We start from the raw sequence: 20,440 nt of genomic DNA on the forward strand, positions 1-20,440 counted from the left end.
ACATGCTAATGAGAAAGGATATATTGCAGGATGTTATTTTGTAATTAGTTAATAACTTTAGATGTAGAATTAACAATCCACAACCTGTAATTTTGCCTAGGTATTTCCTCTTGGGATGGGAGAGCATTTCTCTGATACATAACATTAGAAAGCCCATTATGATATATTTTTGATATTTTCATGGCTACTACATTAAACAAGTAGTTACTAAACAATTCCATAATAAATGGCATCAATTTGATAGAGAAGGAAGAGAATTGTTCAACATATTTTAGGAATTTTAGAGACAAACTGTTTACAATAGAAAGTACATTTAGAAAATTATGTGAGCAACCTTATAATTCTATATTAGTTAAAACTTATAAAAAGTATCTTCCTTCTTTATTCTCAAGCCTTAAGATCTTGAAGTATTTTTTATTTTAAAAAAAAGGGGGCCCTACTAAAAAGGAGAACTATAGACCAATTTCCCTGATGAACATGGATGCAAAAATCCTCAACAAGGTATTAGCCAACCGGATCCAACAATACATTAAAAAAATTATTCATCACGACCAAGTGCGACTTATACCTGGGATGCAGGGCTGGTTCAATATCTGCAAAACAATTAACATGATTCATCACATCAATAAAAGAAAGGACAAGAACCATATGACCCTCTCAACAGATGCAGAGAAAGCATTTGACAAAATATAGAATCCTTTCTTGATAAAAACCCTCAAGAAAGTAGGGATAGAAGGATCATACCTCGAGATCATAAAAGCCATATATGAACGACCCAACGCTAATATCATCCTCAACTGGGAAAAACTGAGAGCTTTCCCCCTAAGGTCAGGAACAAGACAGGGATGTCCACTCTCGCCACTTTTGTTCAACATAGTATTGGAAGTCTTAGCCTCTGCAATCACACAACACAAAGAAAAGGCATCCAGATCAGCCAGAAGGAGGTCAAACTTTCACTCTTCGCAGATGACGTGATACTCTATATGGAAAACCCAAAAGATTCCACCAGAACACTGCTAGAACTGATTCATGAATTCAGCATAGTTGCAGGTTATAAAATCAATGCACAGAAATTGGTTGCATTCCTATACACCCAACAATGAAGCGACAGGAAGAGAAATCAAGGAATTGATCCCATTTACAGTTGCACCAAAAACCATAAGATACCTAGGAATAAATCTAACCAAAGAGGTGAAAAATCTATACACTGAAAACTATAGAAAGCTTACAAAAGGAATTGAAGAAGACACACAAAAAATGGAAAAAGATTCCATGCTCTTGAATAGTAAGAACAAATATTGTTAAAATGTCGATACTACCCAAAGCAATCTACATATTCAGTGCAATCCCTATCAACATGACACCATCATTCTTCACAGAGCTAGAACAAATAATCCTAACATTTGTATGGAACCAGAAAAGACCCCGAATAGCCAAAGTGATCTTGAAAAAGAAAACCAAAGCAGGAGGCATCACAATCCCAGACTTCAATCTGTATTACAAAGCTATAATCACCAAGACAGTATGGTACTGACACAAGAAGAGACACTCAGATCAATGGAACAGAATAGAGAACCCAGAAATGGACCCACAAACGTATGGCCAACTAATCTTTGACAAAGCAGGAAAGAATATCCAATGGAAATAAAGACAGTCTCTTCAGCAACTGGTGCTGGGAAAACTGGACAGCAACATGCAGAAGCAACCTGGACAGCAACCTGGACCACTTTCTTATACCAAACACAAAAATAAAATGGATGAAAGACCTCAATGTAAGACAGGAAGCCATCAAAATCCTCGAGGAGAAAGCAGGCAAAAACCTCTTTGATCTTGGCCGCAGCAAATTCTTACTCAACACATCTCCGGAGGCAAGGGAAACAAAAGCAAAAATGAACTACTGGGACCTCATCAAAATAAAAAGCTTTTGCACAGTGAAGGAAACAGTCAGCAAAACTAAAAGGCAACCGATAGAATGGGAGAAGATATTTGCAAACAACATATCAGATAAAGGGTTAGTATTGAAAATCTATAAAGAACTTATCAAACTGAACACCCAAAAAACAAATAATCCAGTGAAGAAATGGGCAGAAGACATGAATACACACTTCTCCAAAGAAGACATCCAGATGGCCAACTGACAGATGAAAAAATGCTCCATATCACTCATCATCAGGGAAATACAAATCAAAGCCACAATGAGATACCACCTCACACCTGTCGGAATGGCTAACATTAACAACTCAGGCAACAACAGATGTTGGCAAGGATGCGGAGAAAGAGGGACACTTTTGCTTTGTTGATGGGACTGCAAGCTGGTGCAGCCACTCTGGAAAACAGTATGGAGGTTCCTCAAAAAACTAAAAATAGAACTACCCTACAACCCAGCAATTGCACTACTAGGTATTTATCCAAGAAATACAGGTGTGCTGTTTCGAAGGGACACATGCACCCCCATGTTTATAGGGGCACTATCAACAATAGCCAAAGTATGGAAAGAGCCCAAATGTCCATCGATGGATGAATGGATAAAGAAGATGTGGTATATATATTCAATGGAGTATTACTCGGCAATCAAAAAGAATGAAGTCTTGCCATTTGCAACTACGTGGATGGAACTGGAGGGTATTATGCTAAGTGAAATTAGAGAAAGACAAATATCATATGACTTTACTGATATGAGGACTTTAAGAGACAAAACAGATGAACATAAGGGAAGGGAAACAAAAATAATATAAAAACAGGGAGGGGGATAAAACAGAAGAGACTCATAAATATGGAGAACAAACTAGGGGTTACTGGAGGGGTTGTGGGAGGGAGGATGGGCTAAATGGGTAAGGGGTACTAAGGAATCTACTCCTGAAATCATTGTTTCACTATATGCTAACTAACTTGGATGTAAATTAAAAAAAAAATAAAATTAAGTATTATGTTGAAAAAAAAAAAAACTAGCTAGGGCACAAGGCATGAAAAAAATAAAAAATGAAAAAAAAATAAAAGGTATACATATTGAAAAGGGATAAATAAAATTGTGCTTATTTGCAGGTGGAAAAAAAAAGGGGGGGGGTGACTGGGTGGTTCAGTCTGTTGAACGTCTGTCTGACTCTTGATTTCAGCTCTGGTCATGATCTCACAGTCGTGAGATTAAGCCCCACTTTGGGATTCTGACAGTGCAGAGAGCCTGCTTAGGATTTTCTCTCTCTTTCTCTCTCTCTCTCTGCCCTGCCCCTGCTCACACATGCCCTCTCTCTCTCTCTCTCAAAAAAAAAAACAAAACAAAACAGTTAAAAACCCAGAAAAACAACTTTGACAATTTATTCTAATATATTACTAGAAAATGTCATTATTTTCATGACAAGGGGCGCTCTCTTCTAGAGGCTGCCTTTAGAGAATATACATTTGTAAGATGGTAACATTTTAAGAAGATAGAATTGTGTATTCATAGAACTTGTTTAATGTTTCTCTTAATGTGAAATTTAAATTTTTTTAAAGTTTATTTATTTTTGAGAGAGGGAGAGAATGTACGTGAGCAGGGGAGGGGCAGAGAGAGGGAGACGCAGAATCGAAGCAGGCTCCAGGCTCTGAGCTGTCAGCACAGAGCCCTACGTGGGGCTCGAACCCACAAACCGCAAGATCATGACCTGAGCCGACATCAGAAGCTTAACTGACTGAGCCACCCAGGTGCCCCATCTTAGTGTGAAATTTAAAAATGAACAAAAAAGGCCAACCCTCTTATCATGTTGTCTCTTGTAAGAAGTATCCTATTGCTGTTTTCCAGACTGTGCTAGCCTGATGAAGAAGTGTGTGCAGTGCCGAGCAGTAGTTGAACGAAGAGTGCCTTTCATTATGTGTTGTGGAGGGAAAAGTTCAGAAGATGCCACTGATGACATCTGTAAGTGTATTTTTCTTACTTTGCTGTCTTGTTGGGACTTTCATGAACATCTCTTCTCATGTGTAGTAGAATGTCGGCTTGTGAAGCACAAGGTACGTGACCTCAGTCTACAGAGGAACAGATGGGGTTTTGTTCTTATTACAGGAAACTTGAGATTGTATTTTTCTAGCTTGCAGTATGATTATAGAACTTTGAGCATTTGTTTTTTAAGAAACCTCCATGTGTAATATAAAGAAAATTGTGTTCTTGCTTAGAGAAAATTTGCTTTTTTTTAACATTAAATTTAGAGTATCTTGGTGAATTAGCATATTACAAATTATTTTTTCAGTTATATAAGTGTTAACATCTCATTCTTGGGTGTAGCAGATTTCACCTAGTGCATGTCAGTATTTTATAAATAGCATTTATTCGGGACAGAGTAACTGTAGATAAACTGAAATGTAACTCAGTAAAGAAGTGGAAAGATGAAAAATTATTTACTTTCAACCTTTTAAAAATTTTTTTTAATTTATTTTTTTATATATAATTTATTGTCAAATTGGTTTCCATACAACACCCAGTGCTCATCCCAACAGGTGCCCTCTTCAGTGCCCATCACCCACTTTCCCCTCTCCCCCACACCCCATCAACCCTCAGTTTATTCTCAGTTTTTAAGAGTCTCTTATGGTTTGCCTCCTTCCCTCTCTGTAACTATTTTTTTCCCCTTCCCCTTCCCAATGGTCTTCTGTTAAGTTTCTCAGGATCCACATAAGAGTGAACATACGGTATCTTTCTCTCTATGACTTATTTCACTTAGCATAACACTCTCCAGTTCCATCCACGTTGCTACAAAAGGCCATATTTCATTCTTTCTCATTGCCAAGTAGTATTCCATTGTATATATAAACCACATCTTCTTTATCCATTCATCAGTTGATGGACATTTGGGCTCTTTGCATAATTTGACTGTTGTTGAGAGTGCTGCTATAAACATTGGGGTACAAGTGCCCCTATGCATCAGCACTCCTGTATCCCTTGGGTAAATTCCTAGCAGTGCTATTGCTTGGTCATAGGGTAGATCTATTTTTAATTTTTTTGAGGAACCTCCACACTGTTTTCCAGAGTGGCTGCACCAGTTTGCATTCCCACCAACAGTGCAAGAGGGTTCCCATTTCTCCGCATCCTCTCCAGCACTTTTCTTTTTTTTTTTTTTTAAAGTTTATTTATTTATTATGAGACAGAGACAGTGTGAGTGGGGGAGGGGAAGAGAGAGGGAAAGAGAGAGAATTCCAAGCGGGCTCCACACTGCCAGCATAGAGCCCAATGTGGGGGCTCAAACCCACGAAACATCGAGATCATTACCTGAGCTGAAACCAAGAGTCAGAACCTCAACTGACTGAGCCACCCAGGCGCCCCCTACTTTGAACCTTTTCAGTACTATAGCTGTATAAAAATATTTTTCATTTTGCACTAGATAGAAGCTTGGAATGGTACCTTTGATTTCTTTGTTCTGTGTATGCACGAGGAAGAACATTAGTGTAGCCAATTCTGCTCAGGGCTCTTTGTCTTTATCACTGATAGAGCAGAATTAAAATCCCAGAAACAAGTTAACTAGAGTAAAAGAGTAAAAGTCTAAAGAGTAGGAAAAGTGCAATAAAAAATTTCCCTCCAGGGGCGCCTGGGTGCCTCATTCAGTTAAAGGTTTAACTCTTGATTTCGGCTCAGGTCATGATCTCAGGGTTGTGAGATTGAGCCCCACATCAGGCTCCACACTGGGCATGCAGCCTACTTGAATTTTCTCTCTCCCTCTGCCCCTCCTCCGCTTGTTCTCTCCCTCTCTCAAAAAAAAAAAAAAAAACAAAAAAAACAAAAAAAAACCTCCCTCCGTTTAGTAGACCCACTGATCACATCTTTTCTTTCATGGAATTCCTCATCTCCAATCAGTAACAAGGAGGGCTGGGAAGAAAGGAAGGAGGTTAGGTTTTTGTGTGTTCTCCTAAACATCATCTAAGAGACTTTATAATTATTGCTGCCCAAACTGGCTAAAGTGCTGTGCTGCCTCCCATCTTGGCTTTGTAAAATGCAGGAACAGAGAAAACAAGCATAGAATGTGTTTGTGAGCTTGCCAAAGGAAGCAGGTAGAAGAGCCTCGGAGAACTCAAAAGTCTGTGTGTAGTTTGTTGTCTAGCTGAGTTAAATAGAATTAGAAAATAATGTGCAAACCTGTTTCTTTTTAAAGATTATAAATGAAGGAGTATAACGTGAATGTCACTACTGTATTGGTTGTCCATGAGTGAAAAAAAATTTTAAGGGGATTCTAGTAATAGTCTGGTTTTTAATAAAGTAGTAATAATTTTAGAAATAAAAAAAATCATTGCTATGTCAAAACAGTCATAACATTAAAATATTTTATTTGTATTATAGCAAGTGGAAATATTCCTGTGTTACAAAAGGACAAGGATAATACCAATGTCAATGCAGATGTGCAAAAGTTGCAACAGCAGTTACAGGACATTAAGGAGCAGGTAATGATGATGTCTTCATGGTAAATGATGATTCTAAGGATGGCATTTAATATTCTTCTATAAAGCTGTTGGTGTTTTACATAGTAAGTAGGATTCACATTAGCGTATCATGTATAGTATTTGAATAGTTTGTAAAAGGTAATATGATTAAAAGATTTAATCAGGCCTTTTCCAGAATAAGAAACAAACAGATGACCACTAATGCTCAACCAGACTAGTAATCAAGAAATGAAAATTGGGGTGCCTGGCTGGCTTAGTCAGTAGAGCATGTGACTCTTGATCTTGGGGTTGTGAGTTCAGGCCCCACTTTGGGCATAGAGCTTACATTAAAAAAAGAAGAGGAGGAAGTAGAAGAAAGGAAAATTACAGAAAAGAAAACTACAGTGAGGTCCCTGTCTCCCTACCAGACTGAGTAGAAAACTCTGTGTTAGAAATTGTCAGTATAGGGGCACCTGGGAGTCTCAGTCAGTTAAGCGAATGACTCTTGATCTCAGCTCTGGCCTCGAGCTCACAGTTGTAAGTTAAAGCCCTGTGTTGGATTTCACACTGGGAGTGAAGCCTACTTAAAAAAAAAGAAAAAGAAAGAAATGATCAGTACACAGTATTAGAATATGGGAGTACAAATTAGTAAAAACCCTTTGGAAAAGTTTGTCACTGTAATATTAACTAAGCAGGATATTATTTTGAAGTGCAAATTTGGAAAAAATTGTACAGATGGTGTTTAAAACCAAGGGTAGTGGTTTTCTTGGCTGGGATGGCTGCAAGGTGGGGCACAAGGGAAGTTTCTGTATAGAGAGATATAAAGTGCCCATTACGTGCATTTGATCAATTTGTGAACTTTTATCAAATGGTACATTTATGATCTGTGCACATTTCTATATAAGTGTGATTGATACTTCAGTAGAAAGGAAAAATATATATGTTCTCTTTCATTCTCACTCTGTCACGCACACCATAACAGAAAGCAAGGGAAAGATAAATGCAGTATTTAGAATAGTGGGTTTCAGTGATGGGTAGATGGAAAGGATTTGGGAAGATATATGGAGGGGCTTCAAAAGAAAGGGTAGCACTCCATGCTTTAAGCTGGGTGGTGGTTTATATTGTTCTTTATATCTTATACATACCAACAGAGGTCCTCTCTTATCTACTCAATATTTCATAGCAGCAACAGTAAAATAAAGAAGCTAGTTAAAACTTGTTACATATATGGTAAGTAAGAAAGTCTGCTTTTTTCCCCTTCCCACCTTATCATTTGACCCAGCAATTAAATCTGATTCAAAAGATTGAGAAGCATAAGGTGTTATTTCTCTAGTTTGGGTATCACATCAGTGTTGCCATGCAGTTGTTAGTCATCACTTGTCTTTTCTACCTGAGTTTATAAGTAATATAGTCAATAAATAGGATAACTAATGACCCTTGTGATAGAGTAATATAGTAGATAGTTATTAAAGAATTAAGCATATGTATTTATTAGGAATTTAAGCACCCATCTGAAAAGATTTAAACTCTATGACTTGGCTAGTTTTTGTTTCGAAATCTAGTACCTAGTAATACTTGTTATATGGTGACTAAGTAAAGATAAACATGGATTTACCAGTTCTTATGTAGCAACATAAAAATAGGAACATATTTAGCTCATTCTAATATAAAATAGAATGTTTCAAAAATCTTTTAAAGCTCCGGGGCACCTGGGAGGCTCAGTCGCTTAAGTGTCTGACTTCACAGGTCATGACCTCACGGTTTGTGAGTTCGAGCCCCATGTTAGGCTCTGTGCTGACAGCTCAGAGCCTGGAGCTGCTTCGGGTTCTGTGTCTCCCTCTCTCTCTGCCCCTTCCCTGCTCACTCTCTGTCTCTCAAAAATAAACATTAAAAAAATTTTTTTTTAAATCTTAAAGCTCCTTAGCATCTCATTTTCTTTCCCATAAAACCCTTATAGAAAGGTAAAACTGATTTTTGAACAAGTCTTCTCTGAAAAGCATTTCATCTCCTATTTGTGAATTAAAATTAATTGTGAATAATGATAATTTTGAACCCTATTATGGGTCCTGAAAAAATAATTCAGCTTAGGGCGCCTGGATGGCTCAGTCAGTTAAGCATTCCACTCTTGGTTTTGGCTCAGGTCATGATCTCACAGTTTCGTGAGTACGAGCCCCAAGTGGGGCTCTGTGCTGGCAGCATGGGGCCCACTTGGGATTCTCCCTCTCTCTCTGCTCCTCCCCCACTCATTCTGCCTCTGTCTCTCTCAAATAAACTTAAAATAAATAAATAAATAATCCAGCTCTACTTTTATCCCAAGTTCAGCACTCCAAAGAAGTTTCTTCCCCCTTAAATAATACTCATGACCAGATTTCATCACAAAAATATATTTAAACAGTTATAACAAAATTCATTCTGAGGACTGATGGGATTTCTTGCAGGGACCTTGGTCCTTGACTTTTGTTAAGGTAACCAAGACAAAGCATCTGAATAACTCTTTTTAAAATTTAAATCTCCAATCTTTCTCTTACCCCGGTGTAATTTCACGTGCTATTAAGAATATATTAATCTCAAAGTAACTGAAGTTACTAATTGACTGCATAGAACTCTTGAAAATTTAATGGGAAAGAAACCATTTTAATGGTACTAAAAAGCTGGTTTGACTTTTTAATTTTTTTTTTTTTATGTTTCTATTTATTTTTGAGACAGAGACAGAGCATGAGCAGGGGAGGGACAGAGAGAGAGGGAGACAGAATCTGAAGCAGGCTCCAGGCTCTGAGCTGTCAGCACAGAGCCCAATGCGGGGCTTGAACTCACAGACTGTGAGATCATGACTTGAGCCGAAGTCGGAAGCTTAACCGACTGAGCCACCCAGGCGCCCCTGGTTTGGCTTTTTAAAATAAAAAAGTATATATACAATTTTCTACAGCTTTGTCTCTCAAGCTTTAAGGTAGATACATGTGAAAATTTACTTTGGAAGGGTGGGGCTAACAATTAGATTTGTAGTTCCTTCCCCCTCCCTGCCACAGTGATCATTGTCAAAGTTGATCATTACATTTTCGTATAGGCCTAGTTTATTAATCTAGAAATTCTTCTTGATTATGTCATTTCTATGTTATTTAGGATACTTTTCCATGGATACTTTTCCCAAATAACATAGAAATGACTTCATAACATGAAGTATTGTGGTATAGTAAGGTAAAAAATGTTTTTCTGAAAATAAAATGTAAAATGTGTTTTTGTGAAAAATTATGTGATTTCCTAGAGTGTTTTCACCAAAGTATACCTAACGTACTTCTAAATTTTTCTGAGTTCATGAAGTTACATTTGTTAATGTGTAAGTAAGGCTAATTGTTTTTGATTGAAGGGGATCTACATTAATAGTAATCCAGTGAAGGATGTTTCAAAGCAAGAGCTCTGGGGCCACATGATCCAGTTTACATTATGGCCTGTGGTGGGGAGGTGTTTAGCCCCACAAAGCCCCAGTTTGCTCGTTTTTAAAGTGATAGTGATAATAGGGCTGAGATACTATCATAGTGTGTGGCACGTGTCTTTAGGGACATCTGTACACTGCTCCCCCTCCCCCATAGGCCTGATGTATTGTGTTACTTTCATACAAGAACAGCATAGTACACAGAGTTGGGGAATCTGAATGAGACTGAATGGGGCTATTTTTCATTCATTTCCTGTTAGATTTTGACATTTGCATTTTTTGTTTTATATAGTATTTATTTAATGAAGTGTCTTTTATACATGACAGTACAACTGATATTTCTATTTTATATAAAGGGATAACTTTAACTATTTAAAAATTTTTAAGTTAAAAAAAATTTCTTGAACATTTTAAAGCAACAAAAGATTAAAACAACAAAAGAAAATGTTACAAAGTTGTTATATGTTACAATGTCAAAATATAAAATGTCTTAGCATTTATTACCTTGTTATCTCCCATTCCAGACCATGTGCCCTGTATGTTTGGATCGTCTGAAGAATATGATTTTCCTCTGTGGCCATGGAACGTGCCAGCTCTGTGGAGACCGAATGAGTGAATGTCCTATTTGTCGCAAGGCTATTGAGCGAAGGATTCTTTTGTATTAATTAAGAAACTCAGTGTGTTTTGTCAGCTAAAGTATTTGGTCATGAGCTCTTAGTGAAGCTGTTAAGCTAGTTGGACATTCTAATGAACTAATTTTTAATATCATAGTTTCTTTCCTAGAGTGTAATTAGACTGTAAATGTATCAGAACAGAAAAAAAAAAAAAAAAAACCTCTATACGACAGTGTTTGAAGTTGTGGTTTTTGTTTTTGTTTCTTTTAATTTGAAACATCAAATCCATATAATTCATAGGTAATTTACTTGTCACTTCTAAGGGGAAAGTCCTTTAAGAATGTCCTGTTATTTTTGTTTTTATTGCATTTTTCTTATAGTTTGTAAATTTGTTAGACCTCAAGAAATGTAGCTCCTTATGATCAGCTATCCTTCAGTTTATTGTGATTTTACACAGTTGACACAGGTACTCAGAAAAGTCATGCATCAAGTGAACAGGGCAAGTCAAACCATTATGCCGCATATATTAAACGACAAAATTATAATACGAGTTTTACATAGTTAATATTGAAGATAAGATTATCTGAAGAGAGGATTATCTTTTTAAGATAAAAAGTTATGCAAATGATTGTTTCTGAATTCTTAGAGTAAATGGAAGCATGGAATGAGAGAGTAGTGACTTTGCATTTAGCTTAATTTATAGACTTAAAAAGAAAATTGTTAAACTTGAATCAAATTGCCAGTTTCAGAATGATTGACATGAAAAGGAAGAATAAGCAGTCACAGTGGGGAACTGAGGTGGGGGAAAGTGGCCAATGAAAGAGTACCTTTTAACTGACCATTAACAGTTGCCTTTCCTGTATTAATTTTTACACTGTTCTGTTTAGCCAGCCTTTAAAAAAAAAAGTCTATGAAAAGTGTACCTCAGTTTTCCCTGTGGTCACTTATCCAGGCTTGACCTGACCGGTGAAATGATACTGCCCTATTTGGGCTCTGAGGTTGCATGTTGCTTTTCTCATGTACTGAGTAGTACCCCAGTGATCTGAGAAGGGTAGTGCATTGTCTCAAGGCAACAATCTTTTTTTTGTCCCTGTTGATTCTGACAGTGTTACTGGTTCTACCTACATCGTAAGCCCTCCTTCCATTTTCTTTCAGTTGCTAAGACTTGTTATAAAGAAAACACTCTATATCTACAAATGAGGATATTATTTAAATTGCCAACAGTATCCAAGACATAGTAAGTAACCTAATAATAAATACTTTAGAAAGAGTGACCAGGACATTTACAGAAATATGTCTGATTATCTGCAGTTTTTCCTTTAACTCAAACTTTTGATTCTAGAGCATCTAATAATTTTCTGCCCTTTGAATGAGTAATGTTACTCTGTCTAGGATGAATATACATATAAATAAGTGTTTTGAGGTCATTGCTGCTAGATTATAAAAATATCACCTGTTTACAATGGTGTCTACTATATACTGTGTATAAGCTTACTCCTAAGGATAGTTATCTTGTAGCTTTTTCTTTTCTTTTTTTCTTTTGATTCTGGTTATTCCTTCCTTCCTTCCTTCCTTCTTGCCTGCCTGCCTTCCCTCCCTCCTTTCTTCTCTTTCTTTCTTTTTCTTTCATTTCGGCAACTAAATTTAAGAATATTCCTGGCAATTTAATGGCTGCTGCTTTTGCAAGTCCTGGTGAAAACAGTGGTGAGCTTTGCTGGCTGATTTTGTAGTTTTGGTGATTCCGTATCTGTGTTTAGCTAAATAATTTAGCATTTAGAATAGTAAAATTTTTATAAGTTTTGAATTTGAAAATTTGTATGGATTCAGTTATCTAATAAAGGGCCACTGAGGCTATTTTTTTAAGCCATATTTCAAAGTTATAAAAAGAGCATCTGACATGCTGTCACATAAAGAAACAGACTTATTTTCTTTCAGATTTGAAAATAGCAACAGTCAGGATTTTTTTCCTTCCATGCCATAGGCTGCCCATCTCTTTTCCACTAGGTCAGCTGGAGAGGAGGGAACACCTGGCTGACTCATGCACAGTTTGGCCAGCCAGTGAATTCTGTCCAGAGCTCTACTTACATCTTTTTTGTCTTTTGAGCTTGCTGTTCTTAAACTTACATCCCTAAAGGGCAATTTCATTTTCCAGACTAGTTTATTTCTTCTAAATTAAAAATACAATAACATAAACTATTACAAAAGTCATATAAGGTCACTGTGATTATAGTGTTGTGTGTTTGTGCATTTTCTATATTTGTACCACTCTGAAATTTGTTTAATGAATAGAAAACGTTTCTCTCTTCATGTTTTCAAGCACCTGAAAAATTATTTTAAATTTGTTTCGTGCTTGTGAGCAAGAATAAGGTTAAGAACAGAGTTGTTTAAGTGACTATCTTCTAACTCTGAAATTGCTACCTCTTATGTGTCTCTCAGCAGTACTTTCCCAATTAGGTATGTTTCCTTCTCATCAGCTCGTCATCTTGTGCCTCAGAAGAGCTTTTACTTTTCCTAGAATCATTTAAAAAAACACAGCAGACATTCATTCAAAAATGTATTTATTGGGCCTCAGGGGCTAGATATACAACATTGAAAAATGGTCAGCATTTAGCACACACTGAGTCTATCATGCAGCAGTTGTACATTTGAAGAACTCTGTAGTCAAGAAGGGATCCAAAGGTACTGGTAACATTTCTTCCTAATGTTTCAGAAGAGTTGTCATAAAGTAGCATTTGGATTCCCTCTCTGTATTCCCTTACTCCTACCACATTTTCTCCTTTACTCTAAGATTGTCAGCCTTGTTGCCCAAAACACACACACAACTTACCAGATGGTGCTATTCTAGTCATTTTTGTTCACATAATTTAACATTCTTACTGCTTATATTACTAACGTATTGAATTTTTCTGGGAGCAAGAAGGCTTTTCAAGTGAAGATCACTTTGTATTAGTGTAGGGTATGATATTAGACAGTGTTTAGCTGACCAAATCATGTTTGGACAAAGTGTTTGTAATTTTAAACATTGCAAATTGGCCAGCTAGTTACTGAGACATAACATTAATTGATAATATTGAAAATAGCATTCTTAAATTTGTATCTTTGATGGCTTTAGCCTGTAGGAACTAAATTTTAGCATGTTGAAATGCATGCTGCTTAAGACTAGTCCAACTCAAATGTATAAACTTGCTGGGTCATTTTTACATAGTAGAAATACACAATCTTGTTATGTGTTGCCCAGTTGCTGTCCTTTGTTTATTATGAATTTTGGACCCTTAGTGATGGGGTAGGATAGGAAGACAGTAAGGAGTTGCAAGCAAGCAAGCAAGCAAGAAAAGTCAGTATCTGAGTTTAGAGAAAAAAAGGGGTTTAAGAAAGTCATGTAGATTTCATCAAAGCGGTAAGCAGAGAGAGTATATTTGAATGAACAATATAAAAAAGGTCTCTTAATCAGTTTTTAGTGTCATTTAATTTGCAATTGCTTTGTAAACTATACAGTTTAATACATCTGGCTTTAAAAAAAGGCCAAAGGAAAAGCGCCTATCCTCTCAGAGTGTCTAAAATGATATAGTAATAATTTGTGTAAAAATTGAATATTTGGAATAGAATTTTTTTTACATTTTTTTTAATTGTGGTAAAAACACATAACATGAAATTTACCGTCTGCACCATCTTTTAAGTGTACAGGTCAGTAGTGTTAACTATATTCACATTGTTGTTAAACGGCTATCTGGGAGAACTTTCTCACTTGCAGGATTGAAACTCTATACCCATTGAACAATAATTCCCTTTTCTCTTCACCCCCCCCCCCCCCAGTGGAATAGCATTATGGTTAAATAGAAATCAAGGAACAACCTTAATTATCTTAATTGTTTGTGTTTGCAAGATTTAAAGTCACAGTTAATACTAAGTTCCTTAAAATTTGAGGGATGACAGAATTTCTTCCCTTCCTCCCAACTGTTATAAATCATAATTGAGTTGATTTTAAATGTCTGTTAATTGGAAGGGTTTGTTACTTCATTTGGAGCTGGAGGGGAGAAACACATTTGAAACATTAGAATTAGGTTAGCTCTGAATTTGGGAAGGTAATAGATTTTCACAGACTATGTGTGCCTTGTCGAAAATGTCAGTTGTCTTTAAGTCTCCTTGTAACGGTCTCAAAATTTTTTTTTTTCTCTCAAAAACTCAACCTAATTTTATTTGCTTGAATATTAATGATAGGAATGCATACTGATACTACTTGATAATCCTATAATAGCCTTGGAACTTTAACATATATATATATATATATATATATCTATAGCAGTATTAATAATCATAGTTGTACTTCTTTAAAACATTAAATTTGAGGAAAAACTATTTAATGATGTCTCATTTGTACATTGCTTTGCTACAATGAGGGGAAAGCCTTTAGATTGAGACTCAGTGTACTGGTAAATGGTTAGTAGTGGATGAAACTAGAACATAAAAATATGAACGAGTTAGGGGAGCTGATGAATTAAAATTGTAAGTTGCTACATCAGCATTTTCTACCTCCTTTTCTGTCAGAGTATTGCTTTTCCAGCTCTTATTCTTATTTGTGACTAAGGCGGAGAGGGGAACCCGAGGTTCAAATTGAGATTCTTATTTTGTTGAGGATTGAAGCAAGTAGGTACAGGAAGGGTGACCGGCCACGTCACTTTGGTGCGTAAAATCCATAATTACAGGTTGTAATTGACGTGTACAAAATGTGTGAGAAAGATAATATTACTGGCTGTTTTACTTCTCCTGTGTGGTCTACATGACTTTGTTTCATAAACATGACTTCTTTCCTACACAATGCAAAATGGTCTTGTAATTTTCTATAAAAGAAACAAATATGCCATTTTGTCTGAAATCTATAATTTCAGGAAGCTATTGAAAGTTCTGACTCAGGGCTTTGTAACAAGTTTAAGCAATTGTTAATTATATTTTGGAAAATCCATCTACATAATTCTTCAGTGCCTTGAAAGAATTATTAACTTGGCAACACTACTAAAACTTTATAGAAGGCTGTCTTTAGCGTGCGTGTATCATCACACACATTTATACGGCGTATTGCTTAGCTTGTGTGATAGCAATACTGCATGTGTGCTGGCTTTGGGTAATTCTTTAAAGGGAGTTTTCTAGATTTGCACTTGATATTTGTTTTTTAAAAAACTGATTATTTATGGCCATGACACTGTTACCAGAAAAATAATTCTGTAAGTCATTATGCAAAGTCATGTATAAGTAGCATCTGGGAAGAAGAGCAAGGGTTCATACAGTTTGCTGTTTTAAAATGAAAAGAGGATCTGTTTGGTAAACACAGATTGTCTTCCCCTCAAATGAAAAAAAGAACTTTTGTTCACGTGATTCGGTTTAAAAAAAAACTTTTTTAAGGGAAATAATGGATTGCATGTTCTTCTTAATGCTAGTCTTATTTAGCCTGAATCCACAAAGTTGTTTTTCTGTTAATTTCAGTATGCTTGTCATTCTAAATACCATATATTCAGTGTGATAGAAAGCAATTTAATCGACGCGTAGCAGTGTTTTTGCTTTGTGTTTTTCCCAGTGTTTTTTAGCTCCCACTTGATTAAAGTCTTGCTCGTGAATAGAGTTTCTGTATGGCAAATGATTCTTGCTTATTATTAGCTTTTGTTAAAAAAAAATGCTTAGCAAGAACTAAGCTTTTAAAAATTAATGCAAACATTTACCATTAATAAAACTTATGATGTAATATCATTCTATAATGCTTTTCTCTGATCTTTTGAAGTATTCTTTATAGAAGTATATATGAATTTTAATTTTTAAGGTATTTGAAGACCTATCTCAATGTATCAAATCTGTTATTGGAAAGGAAATTATCATGTCTTTGAGAAACAAGGACATACATCTCCAACTCAATATAAGACATAGGTGCCCACATCTGGAAGGCTCTCATTGCAGTTGTTTACATTTAAGGTACCTCTATCTACAGGGCCAAAGAAGCTTTTCATATTTTAACACCTCACACTCTTTCAGGATATTGTGAAAGTAGTCTGAATAGGATAAATTTGATAGAAAATAAGTCAGCCAGTCAGGAAGACTCAACTTTTTCTATACAGAGTTTATTCCTTTTCAAAATTCAGATGTAGATTTCATGTTCTAAAGATATACATTTTAAAGCAATGATTTATTTGGCTTTCTTAGTGTTTTGTGACTAAATCAGTAATTTGAATGGTTTGGAGTTATTTTATTTTTCAAGTTAATAGAAGCAGTTATTTGTCATTGAGAGGTTGTCTGGTTCTAGTTCAAAAATTCAGTATGTGTATCTGGAATGTTCAAGAGGAAAACCATCTGAAACAAAATCTTTTAACTGTTTATTTGAAAAAAAAATCTGTATTCCAACTCTAAAATTGTGAATTTATTTTTGGATAACCTCTAACTGTATTTCTGTTGCTGTATAATTAGATATTTCATGGCAATATTTTTTATTAAATTGAAACTGTATAGGTTTTTAAAATAAAGACATTTTAGAAAATCTGATTTATATTTTTTATCATTGATAGTCATTCATCTTTCACAGAAATTCAAATTATTTGTTAGTTTTACAGTGTAGCATTTCCCAAACTTACTGACAGTGAAAACTTTTAAATGGTGCATTACAGAGTAGTGATAGTTTGTAAGATAGAATGAATGCATGGATTAAAGTAGAACACCAGAAGTTATTTCAGATAAGTTAATTGCTGAAGAGCGATCATTTGGCAAATAGGTTTTTTTTCTTTTAAACAAAACTAGTTGATAAACTCATTTTGTTAAATACACACACACACACACACACACACACACACACACACATCCCTTATAAGCATAATATGAGAGGATAAGACAAGATCCAGAACAGAGGCCATTGATCACTGAGTCCGTGACATATCAATGAGACTGTTAGGTAATGCTGCCTCTGCACTAATGCTCTAATCAAATGTGTGTATTCATGCTTTAGGTACCTTATTTATATCAGGTCCTTGCATTCTCAAATATGGCAGCTTTCTGAAAGGCCAATTTTCAAGTCAAATAAACATTCTTTACTTTTCTTATATTTAAGAGTATTACCCTCCTTTCCTGTTCTTTTCTTCCTTCCTACAGAACACCAGTTAACATCTTGAGTAGAACATTGACATACAGATTGGAAAAAGCTTTTACAGGGGATGCTAACCCTGATTTAATAGGGAAATAGGGAAGCAACCAAATAAGCTCTGACCATGGCCAACCCGTACTGAAAAAAAGACTTGAGATTCAAAAAGTTTATATGCTGTCAGTATACAAGTATAGTACAAGAGTATCATAGTGGTTTCCTATTGCTGCCGGAAAAAAAATGACCATGAGTGTAGTGGCTTAAAACAACAGAAACTTATGATCTTACAGTTCTGGAAGCCAGAGATTGGACAGACTACTAGTCAGAAAATCCCAAAGTTTTTGGAGATTAAACAATACACTTCTAAATGACATGGGTCAAAGAAGTCTCAAGAGAAATTATAAAAATGTTTTGAAAATACAACTTGTCAGAATTTGTGGGATGCCATGAAAGCAGCTCTTACAAAGCAACTTGTAAAATTGACTGTATACATTAGAAAAAGATATAAAATTGTTCATCTAAGCTTCCACCTTAGGAAACTAGAAAAAGAAAAGCAAATTAAATCCAAAGTAACCAGAAGAAATAAGAAAACAAAAATCAGTGAAATTGGAAATAGAAAATCAACAGAGAAAAATCAAAACCAAAAGCTAACTCTTTGAAAAGAACAATCAATAAAATTAATAAACCTCTAGCCAGATTATCTAAGAAAAAGAGAAGATACAAATTACTAATATTAGGGGTATTTTTTTAAGCTTATTTATTTTGAGAGAGCACAAGCTGGGGAGGCACAGAGAGAGGAGAGTGAGAGAATCCCAAACAGGGTCAGCGCTGTCAGTACAGAGCCCAACTCAGGGCCCGAACCCACAAAATGGGAGATTGTGACCTGGGCCAAAACCAAGAGTTGGACACTCAGCTGACGGAGCCACCCAGGCGCCCCACAAATTACTAATATTAGGAAGGAAAGATGTGCCATCACTACAAATCCCATGGACATTAAAAGGATAATAACTCAATGCCCACAAACTTGATAAATGAAATGGAACAATTCCTTAAGACAAAATATACCAAAACTCACACAAGGAGAAATAATCTGCATATACCTATTTCTGTTAAAGAAATTGAAGCATTAATTACCTTTCAAAACAAAAAGCAGCAGGCCCAGATGGATTCACTGGTGAGTTCTACCAAGCATTTAAAAGAGAAATTATACCAACTCTACAATCTCTTCCAGAAAATAGAAGCAGAGCCAACATTACCTTAATTAATTACCAAAGACATTACAAGAAAGGAACACCATAGCCCAATATCTCTCATGAACATAAGATTTAAAAATTTGCAACACAATGTTAGCAAATTGAATCCAATAAAATATAAAAAGAATTATACATTGCTACCAATTGGAATTTATTCCAGGTATACAAGTCTCATTTAACATTCAAAAATTGATGAAATCCATCACATCAATATGCTAGAGGAAAAAGTCACCCTAACAGTAGAATGAGAAAAAGCATTGGACAAAATCCCAATTTGTGATATAAAAGAAAATGTATGATGAAAAATTTCAGTAAAATAGATTTAGAGAAGAAACTCAATATGATAAAAGAGCTCCTATAAAAATGCTACAGCTAACATCACACTTAATGGTGAGAAACTAGATGCTTTCCCTGTAAAGTTGGGAATGAGGAAAGGATATCGCCTCTTTACCACTCATATTTAGCATTATACTAAAGTCCCAGTGAATACAGCAAGACAAGTAAAGAAAATAAAAGGTATACATGTAGGAAAGGAAAAAGCAAAACTGTATTTGCAGATGATATGATTGTTTATGTAGAAATTGCCAAAGAATTGGCAAGAAAACTTGTGGAACTAAGAAGCAAATGTTGATGTCCATAAAATAACTTGCTGGAATTTTGATTGAAACTTCATTGAATCTATAGATCAATTGGGAAGAACTGACATCTTAACAATATTGAGTCTTTATTAAGATAGAATATCTCTCCATTTATTTAGATTTTTTATTTCTTTGGTGAGGGTTTTGTAGTTTTCCTCATATGGTTCTTGTACATATTTTGTTATATAATACATACCCAAGGATTTCAGAGGCTTTGGTTACGTAAATAATATTGTTTTTAATTTCAAATTATGAGTTTTCATTGTTGATATATAAAAAAGCAGTTAATTTTTGTATATTTGTATCTTGTAACCTTGCTATAAACTGATCCTGAAGCTTTTATATGGAAAGACAAAAGACCCAGAATAGCCAACACTATATTGAGGAAGAACAAAGTCATAGAACAAACACTACTTGGTTACAAGGCTTATAATAAAGCTAAAGTTATCAAGACAAGTGTGATACTGGCAAAAGCTTTGTTTCTTGGCCTTTTCAATGGGAAGAGCTAGAAACATTTTTAAGAAAAAAAATATACCATGAGTTCAAACAAACTTCCAATTTGGGACTCCTGGCTATTTATCCTCACTGATCTTATATCTACATCTCTTTTCAACCATTAAAAAATGTATTTTTTTATTGCACAAAAACAATGTTATCACCAACAATATGGCTTCTGAAAACAGTTAAAATTTTTTCTGCAATTGTTATTGGTGTGTATCTCACAGGGATATTTACTCAAATTACTGTGTTTTTTTAAAGCTAATTTTAAAAAGTGTTTTTATTTATTTTTGAGACAGAGAGAGACAGAGCATGAGCAGGGGAGGGGCAGAGAGAGAGGGAGACACAGAATCTGAAGCAGGCTCCAGGCTCTGAGCTGTCAGCACAGAGCCTGACACGGGGCTTGAACTCAAGGACTGTGAGATCATGATCTGAGCTGAAGTCGAACATTTAACCAACTGAGCCACCCAGGCGCCCCTCAAATTACTGTGTTTTTTAAGCCTGCTGGAATAGCTCATTCTGTG

General features: G+C 35.5%; 1 protein-coding gene across 1 annotated transcript in view; it reads left to right on the top strand.

Moving 5' to 3' along the window:
- MIB1 (MIB E3 ubiquitin protein ligase 1) overlaps positions 1 to 16,158 on the top strand; it is a 125,533-nt gene extending 109,375 nt beyond the window's left edge. The window contains exons 19-21 of the mRNA XM_042909865.1: positions 3,776 to 3,889; positions 6,293 to 6,393; positions 10,327 to 16,158. Of these exons, the coding sequence (XP_042765799.1) occupies positions 3,776 to 3,889; positions 6,293 to 6,393; positions 10,327 to 10,467 (356 nt within the window). The 3' untranslated portion in view covers positions 10,468 to 16,158. The remainder of the gene's footprint in view (positions 1 to 3,775; positions 3,890 to 6,292; positions 6,394 to 10,326) is intronic.
- The last annotated feature ends 4,282 nt before the right edge of the window (positions 16,159 to 20,440 follow it).

The sequence above is a fragment of the Panthera leo genome, chromosome D3, assembly GCF_018350215.1.
Source record: "Panthera leo isolate Ple1 chromosome D3, P.leo_Ple1_pat1.1, whole genome shotgun sequence".
Classification (NCBI taxonomy): Eukaryota; Metazoa; Chordata; class Mammalia; order Carnivora; family Felidae; genus Panthera; species Panthera leo.